The sequence below is a fragment of the Ursus americanus genome, chromosome X, assembly GCF_024610735.1.
Source record: "Ursus americanus isolate L20-20 chromosome X, mUrsAme1.1.p, whole genome shotgun sequence".
NCBI lineage: Eukaryota > Metazoa > Chordata > Mammalia > Carnivora > Ursidae > Ursus > Ursus americanus.
Genome location: NC_142164.1, coordinates 114,757,327 through 114,778,886, shown reverse-complemented (window position 1 = coordinate 114,778,886; position 21,560 = coordinate 114,757,327). Strand labels below are relative to the sequence as shown.

The 21,560-nt window shown below is 44.8% G+C and overlaps 1 protein-coding gene across 3 annotated transcripts in view; it reads right to left on the bottom strand.

Moving 5' to 3' along the window:
* Window positions 1-21,560, bottom strand: part of ARHGAP6 (Rho GTPase activating protein 6) — a 481,352-nt gene that overhangs the window by 227,725 nt on the left and 232,067 nt on the right. The window contains exon 1 of one of the 3 annotated variants that reach the window (XM_087859864.1): window positions 16,508-16,727. The exons of the other annotated variants lie outside the window; for them this stretch is intronic. Coding sequence (XP_087715990.1) covers window positions 16,508-16,552 — 45 coding nt within the window. The 5' untranslated portion in view covers window positions 16,553-16,727. Of the gene's footprint in view, window positions 1-16,507; window positions 16,728-21,560 lie in introns of those variants that run through there. 3 annotated transcript variants of the gene reach the window in all.

The window sequence follows — 21,560 nt, the reverse complement described above, 5'->3', positions numbered from 1 at the left end:
GTCTTACCAACTGCTATGAAAATGAATGTCCATACGAATGGAATCACAGGGTCTGAATACTCTGACCACAAGAGGAACGGAATGATAAAGAGAAATTAGGGGGAAAAAAGAGGAGAAAAAGAAGCTAATGTTGGAATGGTATATTTCCACTGCACAAGAAAATAAAGGGAAAAAATAAGTGAAAAGTTGTTAAGGGAATAATTTCAACAGCCCCAAGCAAACTTCAGGGTCACACAGTCACGGCCAAAATGCTGCAAATAAGATGAGGAAGACAAGACTATGGCCCTGAGGCACTGACTTCATTACACGGAATGCAGGCATTGGGCCTGTGTCACCAGAAGGTATTCTATGCATATATCGACATTTCTGAGGTTAACTTTATCAAAGTATAATTTCTACATCATCAAAGTCACCCATTTTAAATGTACAAATCCATGATATTTAGCCAATGACCAAATTGTGCAACCATAACTAAAATCCAGTCTTAAAACATTTTCATCAAATTATGTAGACATTTCTGATGGTTGCTCAGATCCTTTTTGGTGTTTGATTTGAGAAAGTCCAATTTCTTAGAAGCCTGGTGATTAGTTCAGTGTGATGTTCCTGTATTACCCACAAATGTATGTTTGGTCAGATTACTGTGAATCTTGAATAAATAGTTAAAAAATGGTGCTTTTTCTCATTTACATGTGGTTTTTCTAAGGGGGTGGCCTAGAAGTGAAAAAGAAAAGTTGTAATGCTACTAATGTATTTCAAGTTTGGTTGTATAACATTGCTTTCAATTCATTTGCAAATAAACAAAACACTTTTTGATTCTCTTATCAGCGCATCCTCTTTAAAAACAACTTTACTGAGATGTAATTTACATACCATAAAATCTACCTGTAAATTTACCGAACTGTGCAACATCATCATGATCTGATATCAGAACATTTCCATTGCCCTAATAAGTCCCTGGTGCCCATTAGTGGTCGCTCTCCTCTCCTACCCCCAGCCCCAGACGACCACTCACCTACCCTATGTCACTACAGATTTGTGGAAATCATTATATTTTTATATACATACACAAAATATAGATTAGAAAATCTCTCTCCTTTAACAAAATCCTACTTCTAGACAAAGAATTTGGTGTCTGTAATACTTACGATTTTTTTTAAAGATTTTATTTATTTATTTGACAGAGACAGCCAGCGAGAGAGGGAACACACCAGGGGGAGTGGGAGAGGAAGAAGCAGGCTCCCAGCGGAGGAGCCCGATGCGGGACTCGATCCTCGAACGCCGGGATCACGCCCTGAGCCAAAGGCAGACGCTTAACGACTGCGCTACCCAGGCGCCCCAATACTTACAATTTTTAAGTAACAAATAAATTAAAGGTTGCAAAGAAACCTCTGAAAACCAGTCCTACAAACATGTTTTCTCCACTGGAAAATAAAAACTTGTGACAACCAACCAACAGACAGCACTTTCCCATCGTGCAAGATTTCCTCATTAAAGTCAAAAGGGTCCATTTTACCCCCTTCCAGCACCCCTCTCCCATAAAAAAGCACCAAGTCAAACACATTAAACCTTTTGTGGCACATATTCTTTATTTTATTTGCAGAAGAAACCCTGAAGAGGTTTCATCTCCTCCAAATTTGGATCACAGGCTGAATCAAGCAAACAAAACTTTCCCAAATGACACCCAGTTCCACAGCTTTCTCAGGGCTTTGGTAAAGTTTCGAGACATTAAACTCTCTTTAAAGATATTCTGGAAAGTTTTGACTAGTCAAAGAGCCACCAGCTTTTTTAGCAACCTGGTAATGTTGTGAGCAGTTCGCAGTCGATCATAGATCTGTCGTTTTAAGGAATGCTTATTGAGATCTTTGAATTTAATTAACAAAATAACAAAATTCTTATCATGGGGAATTAGAAGTTGCCCCCCCATGTAATACATATGCTACAGTCCTCAAGAAAATATTGTTCCCAAATTGCCTTTCTCTATTAATGAATTGACCATTGGTCAACATGACAAATATATGAAATTGAGTCATTTCCGCATAACTCTCCAACCCAGCACAACTGTGCAAGTAGATAACTCATGTTTCGTTTTGGGTTTGTACCACCCAATTACTGCCATGAATCACAACACCCTTATTCAGGCCAATCCATGGGCTTCTGACAGCAGCCTCCCCAGGCCACAGGTGGCCAGTTTCAGAGTCTAGTACACTGGCTCTCACAAGTGTGCTGACCTGCTTTCTATTTTCAACTGGAATTTCCTCCCCTGGGGTCATTTGATCCCCACCTTGTGGGGCATTTTCCTGGTTCCCTGTTCGGTGCCCCACCTAGCCCCTCACTTTGGAACTGAAGAGAATTCCAGGCTCAGCCTCCTGCGGAGTCCAGTGAGAAGACAACTCACAGACATTATGCCTCATATCTGGTGGGAACCAGGTTTTGTGAGCCTCCCAAGCTCCTCTTAGGAGACACCAAGGTGACATTTACTCAGGAAGCTGCTGAGATCTAAGACAAGACCTGCAGGAAATGATAGTGGGAGGCCATGTTGTAGGGGCCAACCCTGTAAAGACATCTCCATTCAAAAGGTCACAAGAATGTGGAAGAGTCAGCCAAAAGAAACATCACAAAGCATAAGAGGGGGCCACATCCCTTGGCAAAACACAGGCTACACTGGCAGGACTGAGAGCTCTCTCCCCACACACCTCTTGTGGCTAAGCACTCAGCGAGCGCCGCAGAGTTTAATGAACAGGGCAGTGGTGTTTTAAGGGTCAGCCCTCAGAGGCCCTTTACATTCTTTCCTCTGAGGGAGTTCTGGATACACTAATGTAAAAATCTCCAGTGCAAAACAAGAGGGGCCAGCACTTTAAACCAATGAGTAAATGACATTTTTCAGAGTTCAATCTTCAACTTTGAACTGGTAAGAACAGTAATGTTCATGAAAATGATTCTGCCTTGAATATTTACAAGACAAGCTATGAAAAAAAAATATTACGTTCAACTTAAAAATTCCAAAAGGTTTCTGGTGACTTAGAGAAATCAGACAAGGCAGATAGGTTTCAGACACTATGACCTGTATGTGGATGCACCGTGCTTTTTATTCAAGAGGAAGCCTGAGAGTAGAAACTAGATATTATCCTTTTTTGAAATTTTCCTTGAGCATTAGACACATACCCAGTTCTCCACACATACTGGCAGATAAATGAATGTTCAATCTTATTTTGCCCTTATCTGAATGTTTCCAGAATTCCCTTCCATGCAAAGGATGTGTGGCCCCTTTCTTTTGCCTTTGTTCTTACATTAACAGTAGACCTGTCTATGGTGTCTGTGGTGACATGAGGCATAGTTTTTGACGGGAGACCCACAAACTTTGTCAGTAAATGGCCAGATAACACACAGCGGAGGCTTTCCCACCATCCACTCTATTGCAACCACTCAACTCTAGTGTTAGCGTGAAAGCAGCCATAGCCAATCCGTAAATGATGGGTGTGGCAGTTTCCAATAAAACTGGATTTATGCACGCTAAAATTTGTATTTTAGCATACAATCTGCATACAATTTTCACATGTCATAAAGTCATCTTCTTTTGATTTTTTCCCCACTGTTTAAAAACATAATGCTTATTCTGAGCTTTGTGGGCTGTAAAAAAGCGGGCAGCGGTCTGGATTTGGTCCATGGGCCATGCTTTGCTGACCCCTGATTTAGACAACTGAGTGACTGAAATAGAGCAGGTGCTCTGCTAGGTAAGATCAACTACAGAGCAAACCAGGGGAGAAAAAAAAACCACCAGGATTTGGCAACTGTTCAATCAATTGATATAATGGAAGAAGACAGGGCAAAGGTTTTAAACTTCAGAGAGGAGATTTTGTGTGTGTGCATTATTTTTAATTTAGCTTATCCATTTACATGTCAAAATTGATCAAATTAACCATCTAATTTCCAAAGGTTGGCTCTGATTTGTTTGAACTAAAGGATTAAATGTATTTTTCTTCCACTTATAAATGACCTCATCTACAATTCTTCTAGGTTTTAAAACAGGAGCTAAATTTATAAAGCTTTTTAAAGTGACACCAGTAAATCAAAGCAGATTAAAAAATCTCCTGGGAGGTGATTCTGAATGTTTTCCTTCTGACAGATTGAGGAACCAGAGCTTCTATGCACAAGGGAACAGGGGAAGACTATAATAATTCTGTTTAAAGGTTAATATTATTCATCCTATTTCTAAATATTCCCTTGCTATCTGTTCAGTCTATATCCAATCAATGTGGATTTGTGGGGACTGGTGCAAGTGGGATGGCCCCATCATCTTGCCTTTGTTGTCTAATTAGGTCATAAGGAAAGATATAGTCATATCCTTGGCAGAAAGAGCTCATTGACCAAATGGGAAAAAATTAGATCGATAGATTTGTGCCTTCTTCAAAACATCAGCATGTTCAGAAGAATCTGATTACGTATTGTGGGAAGGTAAATGCTTTGCCCCCACTTCTCACCCCTCGCTGCACTCACAAACTTACCATGGCTCCATCATGGAGGCAGTGTTACTTCCCTATCTTCTGACATTAGGCTTGGACATGTGACTCGCCTGGGCCAATGGTGGGTAGGTAGAGATGAGCGTGTGCCAGAGTCCTACCTATGTGTTAAGAATCCTTAGTCCATTCTGCTGGTCATACTGTGCCACTGCACTTCCCCAGGTGGTTGCTGCCCCACCAACCCGTACCCCAGAATAAACAAACATGGAGCAGAACTAATTGAGGAACCAAGCCCTGCAGGACTAGCAGACTGACCTCAGGTCAAACAGCTGAGCTCTGCCCAAGTAAGCCAACCCCAGAAGACCCATATATCCAGGAGAACAAGCGATGGCTGTTTTAAGGCATTGAATGTCAAAGTAGCTTGTTATATAGCAATAGCATGGCAATAGCTAACCAGTAGGGAGAGACAATTCTACATTTTAGTCAACAGAACTACACAGTCAAGCACCATTTTGGGCATCTGTAGGCATCTGCATGCCAGGAGTTCAAGATTTCACTTCTTTTTAAAGATATACAAAATAAAAAAAGTGCCCCCCGTTGCAGAAATCCCATGGAAGGCCCTACACTTCTTCACATCCAGGTTCTCCTTAGATTCCCTACAATGGTGATATGAGATACCACCACGGTAATGATGGCATTGCATGCCTACCTAATTAAAAGCCATAGGTTGGTCTAAGAATGTCTAGATTTTAAAAAATAGTTCCCTTTTCTAGTAAAGACCAAGGCAAATCACACAGTAAAACTCTGCAGTAATTGAAGTAGCCAATAAGAGTGCGCCTGTGTTTGCAGAATCACAGAGCATCAGCACTTTTTACACCTTTTTTTAAATAGTGGGAACCAAATAAATGCAGGAAGTCTTTATAACTGTGTCCCGATGATAAGGTTTCACTCTGCAGCCATCCTGAATAAAAACAGCTATTAAGGGGTTTTTTTGAAACGGCTAATCTTGATAAGGTTCAAACTTTTCCCCAAGAGAGGTCTATGAACCACCACTCCCTCTGAGATGAATGAGTAAAAATGCATGTGTATCATGAATGCCAGGGTTGACATAACCCTTGTGCTGCCCAGAGCACAAGTAAGTCATGGCTATGGCAAGTCCACGCGGGACGTGTGTTTCTCCTTGCTCATAAAGACTTGTGGAGGGCAGAATGCCAGCTCTCATGTACCTTTTCCAGGCTGCTGCAAATTCAACCATGTGGCTGTCATTCCTGAAACGGATGTTCCATCAGAACAGCCATGCAGAGAGGGAGCACAGGGCATCCGTGCAGGAGCTAAAAAAGCCTGTGGTGTTTCGATCAAAAGCCCTTTGCGAGAGAAAACACAGGAGTTGGAATGACAAAATCACCATCACACTCAGCTAAAAATACCAAACAGGATGTTCTTTATCTGTGGTTGTATATGTTACTAACAACAAGAATATAAAAAATCCTCTCTGATCTCATTATCAATTCATTCTACTTTCTCCTGTTACGTTTCTGGATGGTTTGGGCATAAATGAGTGAAGACAGGCATGCTGCCATTGTGGGGCGCCTGGGTGGCTCAGTCAGTTGAGTGTCTGACTCTTGGTTTCGGCTCAGGTCATGATCTCAGGGTCGTGAGATCGAGCCCCGCTTTGGGCTTCTCGCTAGGCATAGAGCCTGTGTGGGATTCTCTCTCTCCCTCTTCCTCACCTCCTCCCCTCCCCCCAATCTCTCTCTCTCTAAAAAGAAGAAGGAGGAGGAGGAGGAGAAGAAAAGGAAAGTTGCGATTGTGTTGGAAGGACAGATGGGGTCATTTAAAAGGTGTCATTTTATGGAGAACCGGTGAGCAGCTGCCTGGTTTAGAGATGGGGGTAAGACACAATATGGGTGTCACTACAAAGGGGTAGCATCAAGGAGTTCTTTTGTGGTGGTGGAACAGTTCCGTATCTTGAATGGCAGATATGCCCATCTATACATGGGAAACAATTGCATGGTATTATTCTCTCTCTTGCTCTTGCTTTCGCTCTTGCTCTCACTCACATGTACACAAAGGAATGCACATAAAAAACTGGTGAGATGTGAACAAGGTCTGTAGACAAGTTAATAGTAATGCGCCGGTGTCAATGTCCTGGGTTTGATATTGTACTCTAATTATGTAGGAAGCTAGCATTGACGGAAGCTGGGTAAAGGGGACCCAGGATATCCTGGTAGCATTTTTGCAACTTCCTTTGAGTCTACAATTATTACAAAATGAGAGTTTTAAAAGAATCACCTCAAAGATACGGTCTCAAGCCCATCGCGTTTTATTTTATTTTTTTAAAGCTTTTTATCTTTTTTTTTTTAAGATTTTATTTATTTATTTGACAGAGAAAAAGACAGCCAGCGAGAGAGGGAGCACAAGCAGGGGGAGTGGGAGAGGAAGAAAAAGCAGACTCCCAGCAGAGCAGGGAGCCTGATACAGGGCTCAATCCCAGGACCCTGGGATCATGCCCTGAGCTGAAGGCAGACACTTAACGACTGAGCCACCCAGGCGCCCCAAGCCCACCACATTTTAACTATCAGCCACTGTGCGGTGGTTCAAGCACTGAGACTCAGCACTCAAAGTGACAAGGATTTGAGTCCTAGTCCCACTACTTAACTTACTAGCCATGTGACCTTGAAACGTCTAAACTCGGGCCCTCGGTTTCCTCATCTTTTAAACAGAGATGATATTAGGACCTACCTCACAGGGTTCTTTCAAGCATTAAATAATGTAGAATGTCAAGGGCTCATGAGAAGCATTCAATAAATATGGGCTGGTTTTATTACTGTAAGTCTGCCTAATTATTTCTTTTTTATTTCTTTTTTTTATTAACATTTCTGCCTGATTATTTCTAAGAGCCCTAAGTCATTAATTAATTTTGCTGGCATTCAAGCACATACCAAGTGTCAGGTCCATGCTACCTGTGGCCAAGGATGTGGAGTCCAGATACGCCTCTGGTCCTCGTCTCTGCCCCTTTGGATTTTTCAGTTCTGTAGTGAATATGGTGTTTAAAGAATCAATTGCAAGCAAGATGGGTATTATGAAAGTGGATACACAGGGGCCTCAAGAGGGAACTAACTTAGGAATGAGAGGCACTTTCTGCAGTCAGGGTTGAAATGGTAGTTTTCTCTCTGCTGAGTTAACTGGAGTTAACACGGTGGTTAAACCGCAGTCCTCACTTGCAGCCCCTCCTTACCCACCAAGAGAAGTGAGAATAACTTTTCATGAAGGCACGGGTCAACCCATTTTGTGTCAATGTATAATGTTAAGGATTCAAACTCTGTACCCATCGACCAGAAAAAGAGCACACCAATTCTTTCTTTTTCATTGGTTGGAAAATAAATTACATTAGACTATTGCAATGGGCACATAGGGGGAAAATCAATGATAGTTTAAATTTATATTAAGAAATTTAGACCAAAGTACTTTTGAATTAAGTACGGAGCTTCTCAATACGAAATTCATTACAATACATATGAAAATACATCATGGTATAATAAGTGAAGAGTAAGTTCTTTAGTAGGCTTGCAATATGAATATTTTTAAAGATATGCACATCACATACGGATGGAGTTGGCATAGCACATTACTAGTTTAAATGTGGTCATTGAAACAACCCACAGGGGAGAGAAAAGAGACATTCTAAGCAATCTGAAAATCTTCTATATACTCAGGAATTTAGGGTCTTTCATGATGTAAGTAAACCCCAAAGAAAACTGAACATGCATTGGATGGGTCTTATGTTTGCAAACTTTCCCCCTCCGCTTCTGCCAAAACAAAACAAAAACTTCCGCCCATCTCCACACGGGCCTGCATCCTGTGAGACTGATCCCCATGGACTGCCTCGCAGTGCATGGACTGGGCTTGGTACTAGAAAAGGGAGATGAGAACAGGAAGACCAAGAGGTCAGGGTGTTCCCTGTCCCACTCCATCCCTGCTTCTCCATAGTCTGCCCTTGCTGCAATCATCTCTGGGTACCTTTCCAGGGTCCCTTCAGCTGAGGTTGGAAGTCACTGGATTCTGGCAACCCCAGCCCCTCCCCGTGCCCACACGGTAACAGCTTCCCCATGTTGCTAACGCTTCGTGCCGCACCACCACTTTTGGGTGCCCTTAAACTTATTGACACATCAGGGATAGTTCGTTCGTGAAGCGAAGCCTTTTTGGGTGTGCCATCTTCCTCCTGTTGTGAGTCAGCAGGTAAGGTGGGGGAATGCTTCATCTTTTGAGATCAATGTTTTACATTTTGCTTAGACCATCAAAGTGACATCATAATGGGACTGTTGAAGGTCATGAGCATAAATACTTACAAAAATAATACTACACATTACAATTTTCAAAGCCTTCCAGCAAACTCAAGATTCCATTCTCTTGCTAAACTATTAATATCCTGTGGATCTAATGAAAACGGCACCGGTGCTGCTAAGTAAGGAATCCAGAGCAACGTTGGGGAGCTCTGCCCGTGCGGAGCAGCACCCACCTGGCACAGGGGAGCTCCGCGGATGCACAGCCGAGGGGCTCCATAGGCTGGCGGGAGGCTTTTAGCCTCTTTATTTTACTTGGACTGACTTATATGTTTCTTTACCAGATATTTCAGTCAGCAGCAGAAAGGGGTCATTCAAAAATATTTTTAAAGTTTATTCATCTGAACGTCTTCCGCTGTTTCCATGGCAACTCTTCCCCAAAGCCACAACTCCAAATTCTTTTGAAAACTTCATTTCAGAAATCGAATTTTAGCTGACACTCCAAACACTGAAATTGTACTATGAAAAATTTTTAAGTTAGAAGAATTCGAAGAATGTGTCAAATAACCAGAGAGAAGGGGAGAAAATCCTGACCAGTTTTCTTTTCAAATGGTCATGACATCTCTCAAGGAAAGAGCCTTTAGTAACAATGATCATATTTGAATGAACAAATTAGTCTTATACTTTATGTAGAACTCATCCAAATTGAGATGTATCCCATATTTGCATCCAAGTCATCACTATAAAGTCGGAGAGAGCTGTACCCTAGAATGATTGGTGGGAGTCCTTGTTGTTTTGTTTGATCTATCTTTCAAGTTTTTAAGTATTCAGAATGTAGTTAAGAATAAAAGAAATCAGAAAGGCGGATCTTTTGAAAATAATGTTAGAATCAGAAAATCTGAGAAGCTACGTTACAGAATATGAAGTTAATTGCATTCATTTGTAAACCCTGGTGGATCTTAGTCCCAAATTTTACAAGCACCTAAGATCTTGAAATCCATTTACTCCCATCATTTCAGAGCTTACAATCTAAAACAGGCTGTGCTAATTAACACTCAGTCATGTGGCCAGGTCTTAAGAAAGGGCCTTGTAGTCCTTGTCAATGGCAAGCTACACAGACCACCAAGATACCTGCCAGGCTGGGCTGCCAGGGAAGACCTCAAACCTGGACGGGACTGAGAGCGAAGAGCCAGGGAGAGCTGTCTCCTTTCTCCTTCCTTTTGCTTTTCATTCAGGGCCTTTGCATTTTCCCTGAAGCAGGCCTGTCCATATCACATCCTCGATGAGCAGTTGCAGGAACGGAAGCAAACCTTAGCTGCCCACTCATATATAGTCACGGATCCCATGTCCACGCGCAGAGGCTTTCTGAGAATTGCTCCCATCCTAGTTCAGAGATTGTGATTCCTAATTTCAGACCCGGGACTAATAAACTGGTATTCCAGCTCCATCAGAATAGAGGTAGCAAATTTAGACAAGTCTGTTGGACACTAATAAATCAAGAAGTCAGCTAAAGTCTGACACAGGAGAGCAGACAGGAAATGTTTAAAAACTAAGGCCCAAGATTACAAAGGGCCTCTACTCCTAGCTCTTTACTGGGTGCCTACCCCGGTGGGAGCCCTCGAGGTGGTGGGGCTACCATGGGAAAAGAATGACTGGGTCGCTGCCCTGAACGCGCTTTCACATCAGTAGGGAGAGACAGACAAACGACGAACGTATGACAGAAGACCAAGGAGTGAGGCAAACACAAAGACAGAGGCCAGCGTGATCTAATCACGGGTGACTAAGTGAGGTCAGAAGCACTTTGCAAAGAGCACTGAGGGAAGGTGACATTTTCTCCTGCAGTTTGGAGGGCACGATTAAAGCCTGCTGCACAAAGAACATCTCAGGCAGAAGGGACAGCAAGTACAAAGGCCTCGGGCGGGAAAGAGCTGGTCACACTGGAGAAACAGAAAGGACACTCAGGTGGCTGGGCAGGGGTAAGGTGAGGGAGGGTGTTAGGAAGTAGGGTGGGGTCATGTGGGAAGGCTTGGAAGGCCACAGTCATGGACGAAGAGATCAGTCTAAGCGTAATGGAAGCCAACTGGAGAGCTTTAAGAGCTGAAATGTCACAACCGCATTATCTTTTTTGAAGATCTCGCTGCTCCCACGATTGGAATATGGGATTACCATGTTGTCTTACCATGGACAGCTGGGTGCTTGGATTTAGGTGACAGCAGCGGAGATGAAAAGAAGAGGACGGGTTTGGACAGCACTGTGAAACAGACGTAGCAGGGCTGCCCCCAAGGTGCTCTGGCCTGCGCAGCTCCCCAAGCAGCCGGCCACCTACTGAGACGGGAAAGGCTGAGGGTGACACGGGCAAGAGGCAGGTGAGAAATCAGAAAGCCAGTAAGGGCTGCGTGGGATGAGACAATAACATGGCAGCCAAGTTGAGACTCAAGCGCACTTGGTACAGGGTTATCACAGGGTGAGGAATGGGAGAAGTAAATCATACAAGTTCACTACCAGAAAAGACGGGGCAAAGAGTAGTATTTGTTTTCCTACAATTGGCAGATATGCAGTGCAACATGCAACAGGAGTCGGATTATTTATGCATTCACAGTGACACTTAAGGAGTGTCTTCAAGGGTGGGGGATGTGGCTTCCTAAGACAATGGGAGTGCCACAGCAAAGGGACCACATAAAGCAAAAGCTCTCAGAGCAACCGAAAAGAGAGCACGTTGTGGGGTGGGGGTAGAAAAGGCACCCACAGTTAGTAGAGCTGTGAACTAAGGGGATTCAATAATCTCCCATTTACTTGTAATGAGCAAAACGTTAGCTTTTTGAGGAGACAGATGACAAGCAGAGAGCTACAAAGGTGAATTCTGGGCCGTGCAGCAGGTCAGTACCAGTCCTGCTCAATTTCCTAAGATATCTGCACCAGCAATGCTGATGTATGATGACTGATTCATATCAGCTCAGCCCTGCAACAGTGCCCGGTTCAGGGTGTCTTCAGAATTACCAAAGGATGTCCTATAATGAGTACCACTGAATTATTAAATGAACTTAATGGCTTCAAAGTCTTTGGAAATCAAATGCTCATAGAGAGCAAACTTGGCAACTTGCTGATCAAGACCTTAACCATCTGTAGTAAAGAGAGGCTCCCTCTCGGGGTAGGCAGCTTAGCCCTGCCGGTGGCTTCCTTAAGGAGGGGTCACACAGAGCCAGGGAGTAGTCATCATTTAACATTGAGGCTGTGGTAAGAGCACAGACGGTGGGGCAATCGCACCAAAGAGGAAGTGAGGTCAGCAACAGAGGAGCTCAGAAGTAGACCAGTCCAAGGGACGGGAATGGCTACACCTTCACAGCTGGACTCCCCAGGGATCAGTGTCAAGTCAGAATCTAATCCCCCTGCTTTTTGTCACACCTCAGTGCACAGAACACACATCACTGCACACATAGATTTATCTTAGCCAGAGCATCGTGAAACTTCCTTCTTGTTTCCCTTTCAGAGAAGGGGGATGAAAATAAGTGTGTGCCTCCAGGGAGTTGCTTCGGATGATAGCATTCGTGAGCTGCTCGAAAGTGCCTGATAATCTGTTCTGAAACTAAGGCTCAGCACAGTAATCCCACTGAAGGAGTCACCATACTTAATTGTATGAATTGTCATGAAATTAGACCTATGTTACATGATCTTGGCAGACAATCAAGGTTTATAATATTTTGTTTGTGGTTAATGAAAGAAAGCACACAGGGACTGTTGGGGATGGTAGCTTAATGTAATCTTTAACCCGGGCCAAGCAACCTAACTTTTTGGGATCACCAAGAGCAGGAGGACACTGTTAAAGCCATGATCACTGAAACCCGGTGACCCATTATGCTGCCCCCAGGGTTTGAGTCTCTGTCTGAGCCTCTGTGTCGGCCTGTCTCTGAAGTTCTGCATGTTCCCTGAATAATATACATAATACTCATAACATTTACTGTGGTTCCTCTTTTCAGAGTTTATTACACAGTAATTGTCACCTCTTCTTAAAAGCATGCATGAAAATCACACACACCAGTGGGTCTCAAGTGGGAATGATCTTGCCCCCCGGGGGACATCTGGCAATGTCTGGAGATATTTTTGGCTGTCACAGCTGGGGGGGGAGGGGTGCTATGGGCATCTAATGAGTAGAGCCCAGGGGTGCCGCTCAACATCCTACAGTGCGCAGGACAGCTCCCACCACAAAATTTATCCTGCCCCAAATGCTCATTTTGCCAAGGCTAAGAAACCCTGAGGAAGACATAAAGACAGGACATTGAACTTGACAGACATTTTTAAATTTGGGTTTTGTCCATACCTGTCCAACTAAAGAATTATTTGGCCGTGTGATTCGACAATATGGATGGTCACATTAAGTCAATGAAGGTACAATATTTGATTGTTGGCTTATCACGGTGACAGAACGGGGAGGGGGAAGGACAACTCGGCTCATCTATCTCAATTGTCTAAATGAGTCAGACAAGCTGCGTGAAATCAGGGCACTTGGAAAGAGTACTCCATTCTGTCACCAGCTACACCTGTGCCACCTTGAACTCCACCGCTCTAGGCTTGGGTTTCCTCGGCCACAAAATAGAAAACCTGTCTAACCCACTAGCTGGATTTGACGCAGGCTGTGTCCAAACGCTTTGCAACCTGTATAAGACAGTAATAAGGAGGGACTTCTTATGACCTACCATTTCTCTAAAAGTGTTGCCAGGCAATCTTCGATTCACACACATCATCCTTGACTGTCACACTCTAGCATCTCTCTAGCCCATCTAAACGAAGACCGGCTGGTTTGCTGTCCTAAGTATCTCTCAAATACGCTAAATGCTCTCCAGCTCCGGTGCAGCTGCCATCCTACGTAGGTCATTCTTCTCTCATCTCTCCCTGGCCCCACTACCAGGATGCACTCTGGCTCCTGCTCACCCTCAACTCCATTCAGGACTCCAAGCAGATGTTTCAAAATGCAAATCTGACCAAGTCACCAAAAGGCGTCAAGGACGACACCCAGCTGGAACGATGGAGTCACCATAAACTGAATGTGGGAAAACCGTGGGAGGAAAGGTTGGGAGGAGAACATTAGCTGCTACAGAACATTTTTGTTCTGATGATAAAAACAAGAAGACAGTGGTACTATACTTTGGGAAAGTGTCACATTATACAAATGGAGGATGTTCTTGTCTATTTAAGTGTTTGTGGTTCTCTCCTGGTGACCATTATAACCATTTATAAAGATGTGCGAAGTGTTTGTGGCAACTCTTAACATTTTCACTGTTGAATCGTCCCTTTAGAAAACTGACCAAATAGCTGGCACACAATAGGCACTCAACAAATGTTTGATGAATGAATAAAATGTGAGCCTCTGATTTCTTATGGGCAGTCTCGCCTTGGACAAATGAAAAAGCACCGAAGGAAGAACATTAAATACTTGCCCCCTGGATTATATCTCAGAGTAAGCAAGAGGTACCAAGAACACATGGATGGTAATTCTTTTCCAGGAAAACACAGACCAAAAAAGCCCCTAAGACCCCAGGATGATACACAGTGGGTCAGAACCATGTGGCACAAAGGAAGTGGGATATTCGTGCTAAAAGGCAACACAAGCTTTCGGAACTACCTAAACCAGTACGGGGGAAGCAGACAAGACAGCAGTGTTAGAAGAGAGGTTAAGCCATAGAGGGTTATGTTACTCTGAAAAGCAATGGGTCACACTTAATAAAGAACATTCTTTTGACTTGTGACTGATACAGAGCTTCTGAATGCGCTGCTTTATCACCCTAAAGTATGCATGAGCAACTTCAGAGGACCCCGGGTGACTTCTTCCAACCTGAAAGCCAACAAATTCCCTCTGGAATCTTCTTTTTTATAGTCCTAACTCAGAAAATATGCATGTGGTGATCTGTGCTAGAATAAAAGGCTAGTTCATCAGCGAATCTTCAGAGCCCAAGAGGAGATGTTAGCATTAGCTTGACTCTAAATCTCTGCTTTTAGCAGAATGAGACAGCTGAATGAAAATAGTTTTTAAATTGTTTGGGGATGCATTTGCATAACGGAGGCAATAATCATTCATAGAATGAATAGATTTTTTTAAAATTAAGGAAGCAGTTCTCACCTTTCTTCCTCTACCTTGGAAATGGCATAGAGACTTCAGATTGCAAATCAAAAGGCATCAGCACACAGTTCAAAATCTGGAAAAGGTGGTGGGGTAAGATGTCGCCTGGGCATAATGAGCACAGACTCCAGATCCTTCAGTGCAAAGAAACCTCTGCCAAAAATGGGTTACCCTCAATACCACTTTAAAAGGAAAATCACTGAGCCACTAGTGTCTCCAAAAACGAGCATTAGTAACTTACTAGCATCTCACTTGTCATTTCAAGGCAAGTAACTGGCAAAACTAGAGAAAGCTGTCATAAGGTTCCTAGAATGTTCACCCGGTAGGGACCCTGATGATTTTCTAATTCAGGCCCTCTTCCCCCCCACCCCGCCCAGCCCATCAACGCAAAAGGGCAGAGCTTCCAGGTTAGCCCAATGGCCCCCCAGCTGATCCAGGACCCACCCTGGCAACAAGAACCAGGACCTCTGTACCTACCACTCCTGTCCACCTCCACTCCTTTCTTTAAAAAAAAAAATATATATATATATATATATATATATATTAATGTGGAGAGAGCATTTTGGAGGACAGGAATTCCAAACTGACAACTGTCAGCCTAATTATAAATACTGATGATTCTTAAGTTTTTGCCTGCTTCTCTCTGATTTTAAAGTAGCACGTATAATCTCAGCAATGAACATCATGTCAGGGAAAACTCAGTAAAGTAGCAGATGGCAGGGCAACTGCAATGGCCCATCTCAAAACACCACATCTTACAACTGGAAAATAAATGTCCGAAGACTGCAGTGAGCTAACGCTGCTGCCTGCTGGCTTCCTGCAGGCGGCATTCACAACCTTCAGGAGTAGTTAGTACTCATTCCTCAGAAACATCTTTCTTTTCTCTCTCAAAAATAAACGCAATCTAGAATCTGGATTTGGTCAGTCAGTCATCCACCTTGAGCTCTTGACTCCTTCTTTAAAAGAGGAAAAGCCCATGAGCTTTTAGTCTGTCGTGTCCTGCAGACCCCCTCACCAAAGCACAGTGCCTGGCACATAGTAGGTCCCCAGTAAATACTTGTGGAGTATTTGAGTCAATAGGGAGGGAGGAAGCTGCTGGCAGAAGACCCCTGGCATCCTCTCCTGTTAATCAGATAATGTGCAACGTTCTGTCCTGCTAAAAACTCTGAGGGAAACGCACACCCTCTTTTCCAGAAGCAAACCAGCTGCACCCCAAAGTGCCCTGCAGCCTTTTCTCCAGAGAGTCCACTAGCCACACATTCAGATCACAGAGCAGCCCTGCCTCCCGTCCAGTTCTATTCTGGTTCTTGCAGCATATCTGACCAGAGGTTGAATGGGCAAACCTGGACCCCAGGAGCCCCATTTCTCCACCCTGGCCAGCGAGGCGGCCGCAGGGCCCAGCCTCTGGCCCCGAACGCAGTGTCCACCACACAGGGTAGAGGAACCTGGGCTTCAGGGGTGGGGGCTCCCATTCTAAGGTGCAGCCGAGTTTCTAAGCAGTTGACACTCGGGGGTGACGCACGCGACTCCCTCCACCCCACTAACCCCCGACCGAGGACCTCTGGGGAGACAGGGATCCCATCAACCCGGCGCTGTCCCCTCCCGGCCGGCCAAGTGGCGCCCCCTGTCGCCTCTGCGCGCGCTGGGACACTCACCGCGTAGTGCAGCTGCGGTTTCTCGCGGGATACCGGGTCCCCCATGTCGCCACCGAGGAGTGACAGGCCCCCGAGCGCAGCCTGGGGTCGCGGTGCCTCTCCGAAGTCCCCCTATTTCACCGCCATCCCGGGCCAGCCCCCAGACGCGAGCCCTGTTCCCCGCGCCCCGAGCGCGCTGCAAAGCCCGCAGGCACCAGCGTCCCGCGGAGAAGCTGACAGGGACCGGGAGGAGGTGGCAGCAGCGGCGTAGAGGAAGGAGGAGGAGGTGGAGGAGGAGGAGGAGGAGGAGGAGGAGGAGGAGAGGAGGGGGAGGAGGAGGAGAGGGGAGAGGCCGAGTCAGATGGGATGGGCGGGCGCTTAATTCCTTCCGCTCCTGGCGGGCTCCAGTCGCGGCCGCCGCCGCCAGCTGTTGGGGGCTGCAGCGACCAAGCTTCCACGACAGGTGTCAGGGCGGACGGCGCTCCTACCTCCTGCCACTCCACCCCTGCCAGGTCCGTGGGACCCGGGCTGCCAGGGCTGGGGCTGCTAAAGCCCTCAACACCAGCGAGAGGGCGAGCTTGGGTTTCCAAGAAAGAGCGACTTTCGCTAACTTTGAAAGGGGTGTGGGCCTGACGCTGGAAGGCGATTCGGAACCCGCTCCGGCGAGGGCGGAGTCTCGGTGTTTGGAAAACCCTCCTTTGGGAGCGTCTCAACGGCGGGAACCCTAGCAGAGGGCAGGGGCCAAGTAATGCAGCCTGGGGGAACTGCGGACGGGAGGAAGGCCGGGCTGGAGGCCGGCCTGACTGCGCCACTTTGGGTAAACTGAGTCCCAGAGGGCTTGCAGTATCTGGGCATGTCTTGGGAACCCCGCTGGAAGCGGGAGTCCTGAAGAATCTGCCGGGACCCAAGGACTGGTGTCGGTGCCAGGCTGGATCAGAGTTGGGGGTTGGGGGCACTGCTCGAAGCACCGCTTTCTGTGCCTTACTTAGTTCTTAGGTGCACATCGGAAAAGGACACACCAAGAATTTGGAAACGGGAGAAACGTACACTATTTGCAAATGCTGCCAGATGAACCAAATAATTTTTAGCACACGCTGGAGGTTCACAACACCCCTAAAAACTGGCCTCTGCTCTGAAATCCCTCGTGGAAGCCTGCACTTTTAAACACCCTGGAGGTCCCTCCCCGGGCCTGGCATTCTGTGATTTATGTGCAGTTTCCCACAAGCTAAGTCCAGACAAAGGCAGGGTCTGGGGCCAGAGTGGAGACTCTAGACCCAGTGAAATCCATCAATCCAAGCCCAAGAAGGGTAGCTATCCAGTGGAAGGTGGGTTTGTGGATGGCTTGTCTCCTTTCTTCAGGGTCCCACAGTGCTGAACTTGGTGAGTGGCCCTTCCCCCGCTCTGTGTAGGTGTATAGGGTGGGGAGAAGGGAAATAAGATGTGTCCCCCATGTTCGAGCCCTTACAATTTAGTTGGATGAACCACGCAACTAATGTAATATTTTGAAAACAATGGCATCATAATCGTAAATATGGAAATTATAAAAAACTGAGGATGTGAAGCCAGGGGCGCAGGTATCCTGAGGAATCTACTACTAGATAATCTCATGACCATTCATCTTCCTGAAAAACTCTTAAGATTATATCTGCTAAAGCCTGCCCTCTGATCCAGGAATTTCACTCCTAGATATATAGAGAAATGGGCGCCAATGGTCTCCTCATGTATAAGAATATTTATAATCTTTAGGTAGAATCACCAAAATGGAAACAATCCAGATGTCCTTCAACGGCTCCATGATGAACCAACAGTGGTCTGTCCATACAATGGGATACCACTCAGCAATGACAGGAATATAAGACTGATGCACACAATGGCATGAATTATTCTCACAAATGTTGAGAAAAAGAAATCTTACACAAAATAGGACACAATGTATGATTCTACTTATTTATTCTGGAATTAAAATTCAAATGTTGAACTGAAATAGGCAACTGTGACCGACCTATGGCGATAGAAGCCAGAACAGGGATAAATAAACAAGTAAATAAATACAAGCAAACAAATATCTATTACCAAGACAGGGAGTTGGTATTGACTAGGAAGGGGGTACAAGGGAACCTTTTGGGGTGCTGGAAATATTCTGTATCTTGATCACTTCAACAGCTACCCAAGTATACCCATATGTAAAATTTCATTGAGCACTACAGTTTGGATTTATGTAATTTAGACCCTTCACGATGTGTATTTTATACTGCGATAATATAAAAGTAAATTTAAAATCAGTCCCCCGCCCCCAACAGGAACTTATGACCAGCATGCTGCCTGTCTTGAGAGAAAGGCAACGTCACCATTTGGCCCGGTCCCCCTGCAGCCTGCCTTGCACAGGTCTCCTTCCCCTCTGCAGCCTGGGAGACCAGAGCATGCCTGCTCACCTTGGAGGCCCTCCCTGCTCCCTCACAGGTTCAGGCAGAGCTGGAAAAAGGACATGCTCAAGTCCCCTCTTTACTTTCACTTTGCTCTGCTGCTGAAAGCAGGCTTTAGAGCTATGTCAGCAAAGACCTGTAGGATAAGGCAGAGAACTGGCATAAGCTTCACCATACGGCATTTTTTCAGAGAATGCAGCCAGGACCAACTTTGGGACCTTAGCTTCACCGTGGTCTGTTTAGAAAGCTGAACTCTCCAGCTTTAGGATTTCTGTCATACCTGGCATTAAACCTCCGAAGCTAAAAATCCCTTTCCCTACAGAAACTGATTCATTATTAATATACATAAACAATACAAGGCGGGTCCCTGGATTTAAAAACCTTAACCGTGGGGCACCTGGGTGGCTCAGTCGGTTAAGTGTCTGCCTTTGGCTCAGGTCATGATCCTGGGGTTCTAGAATCAAGTCCCGCCCCGAGTCCAACTCCCGGCTCAGGGAGGAGTCTGCTTCTCCCTATCCCTCTGCTCCTCTGCCCTCCCACTCGTGCTCTCTCTCTCTTTCTCTCTCTCTCAAATAACTAAATTTTTAAAAAACACCCTAACCACATGCTTTGATCATTACCCCTGAGTAAGCCGCCTCCATGTGAAATTGGCTCACCTCACATTTTGTTTGTGGGCTACCTTTGAAAAATGTGTTGTCACGAAACAGCATTATCCTAAGCCAGAAAAAATCCATCAATCCTGAACTGTGTGCTTACATTCTAGGAATGACTTCTGCCTGCTAGCATATTTCTTGCTAAATTGTCATTGCTAAGTCAGAGTTAAATTCTTAAGTGCGATAGGGCTGTTTTTCTGTGAACGGTCTGGGGAGATAAGGCAAAGCATTTGAGAAAAGAAATGATCAATTCATGCTGCAAGATTCTTTTTTTTTTTTTTAAAGATTTTATTTATTTATTCGACAGAGATAGAGACAGCCAGCGAGAGAGGGAACACAAGCAGGGGGAGTGGGAGAGGAAGAAGCAGGCTCCCAGTGGAGGAGCCCGATGTGGGGCTCGATCCCATAACGCCGGGATCACGCCCTGAGCCGAAGGCAGACGCTCAACCGCTGTGCCACCCAGGCGCCCCCATGCTGCAAGATTCTTAAATTCACCTCAGAGTGAATCCTGTACCTTTTCAATTCTCAGCCTGCTCATTCAAGACTCAAGTAGGGACCTAGAAGATTGTGCAGAACTCTAAAAGTCCTATTAAATCTTAAACAATTTGAATTCCACACATTATTTCTATTTGAATATATTTCAAGGCGTATTTTAGACACCACTCTAATCAAAAAGTCTTATTTGCACATCTCTGCTCCTAACTATACTTCCCATGTTGTTTATTTATTCATTCGGTCACTCATTCAGTAAATATTTTTAAGCGCATACAATTTGCAGGTATTGTCCTAGGTCATTTAAACTACATGTGAACATGGCAGGTGGTTTTGAAATTCCGCTTTTGTCTGTTCGGTGATAGCGGGAGATGACTGACCCCGTGAACCATACCCCAGAGAAGGCTGAGGTTCATCCCATTCGCTCGTTACGTTAAGAGCCTGAGTGGCTAATGTTCTCTTTTGGTTAGTCACTTTTTCAAATAATAATAAATTTCTCTGATGTTTATCATTTCCCCCAGAGAGGACTCAAAAATAATCTCTAGGAGTTCCTCTACCAGCATCACTTTTAAGAAGAAATGTGTCACCCTCACAGTGGAATTTCGTCATCTTCCTGCCCCCTGAAAGTTATAGCATTTTCAGGACTAAAGGCTGTCCTTGCCACCAGAGCATTGAAATGAAAATCCTTGTTTGCATTTACTCTGCCTGCCTATAAGCCGAGCTGACATTTTCCACACTTAGTGCCAGCCCAAGGGTGATTAGTTTTGAAAAACTAATTAGTTTTGGGAAAACTTTACCCAAACCTATGGAAGCAAATTCAACTTTAGAGTTTAGGAGGAGCTAAGGGCCCATCTGAGCACTAAAACCTATTTAGGATAGGAGGATAAGGCCCTGCTTGGAGGCCCAGCCCATCTACAGAGTAACTCTGAGACCCTTTTGGGTGGGGACCCCTTCCCTAAAACCCAATGCCTACACTCTTCCATCCTACTGTCTTGTCAATCCACCTGCTAGAATATTTTTCAAATTTTGAAACAAAAAAATTGATAACATATAATGTGCAGCTTAATGAATTGCAAAACATACGCCCATCATCACCATCACTGAGGTCAACAAATAGAATACTGCTGGTGTCTCAGAGAGCCCCATGTCCCTCGGCTGCACTGTAACACCCTCCCCCAATCCCAGCAGCAGACACTGTCCTATATTTTACGGACTTCACTTCTTTGTTTCCCTTCTTTAGCAGGGTTTCTCAACCCCAGCACTGTTAACATTTGGGAACCAATAATTCTTCACCCCCCCACCAGCTTTACTGGAGGTATAATTAACATATAACATAATTAAGTTTAAAGTGTATGATGCGATAATCTGATACATGTATGTATATACTGTGAAATAACTACCGCAATAAGGTGAGTTCATACTTCTATCACCTCACATAGTTACCATATCTTATGTGTGTGGTGAGAACATTTCAGATCTATTCTCTTGGAAACTTTCAAGTATACA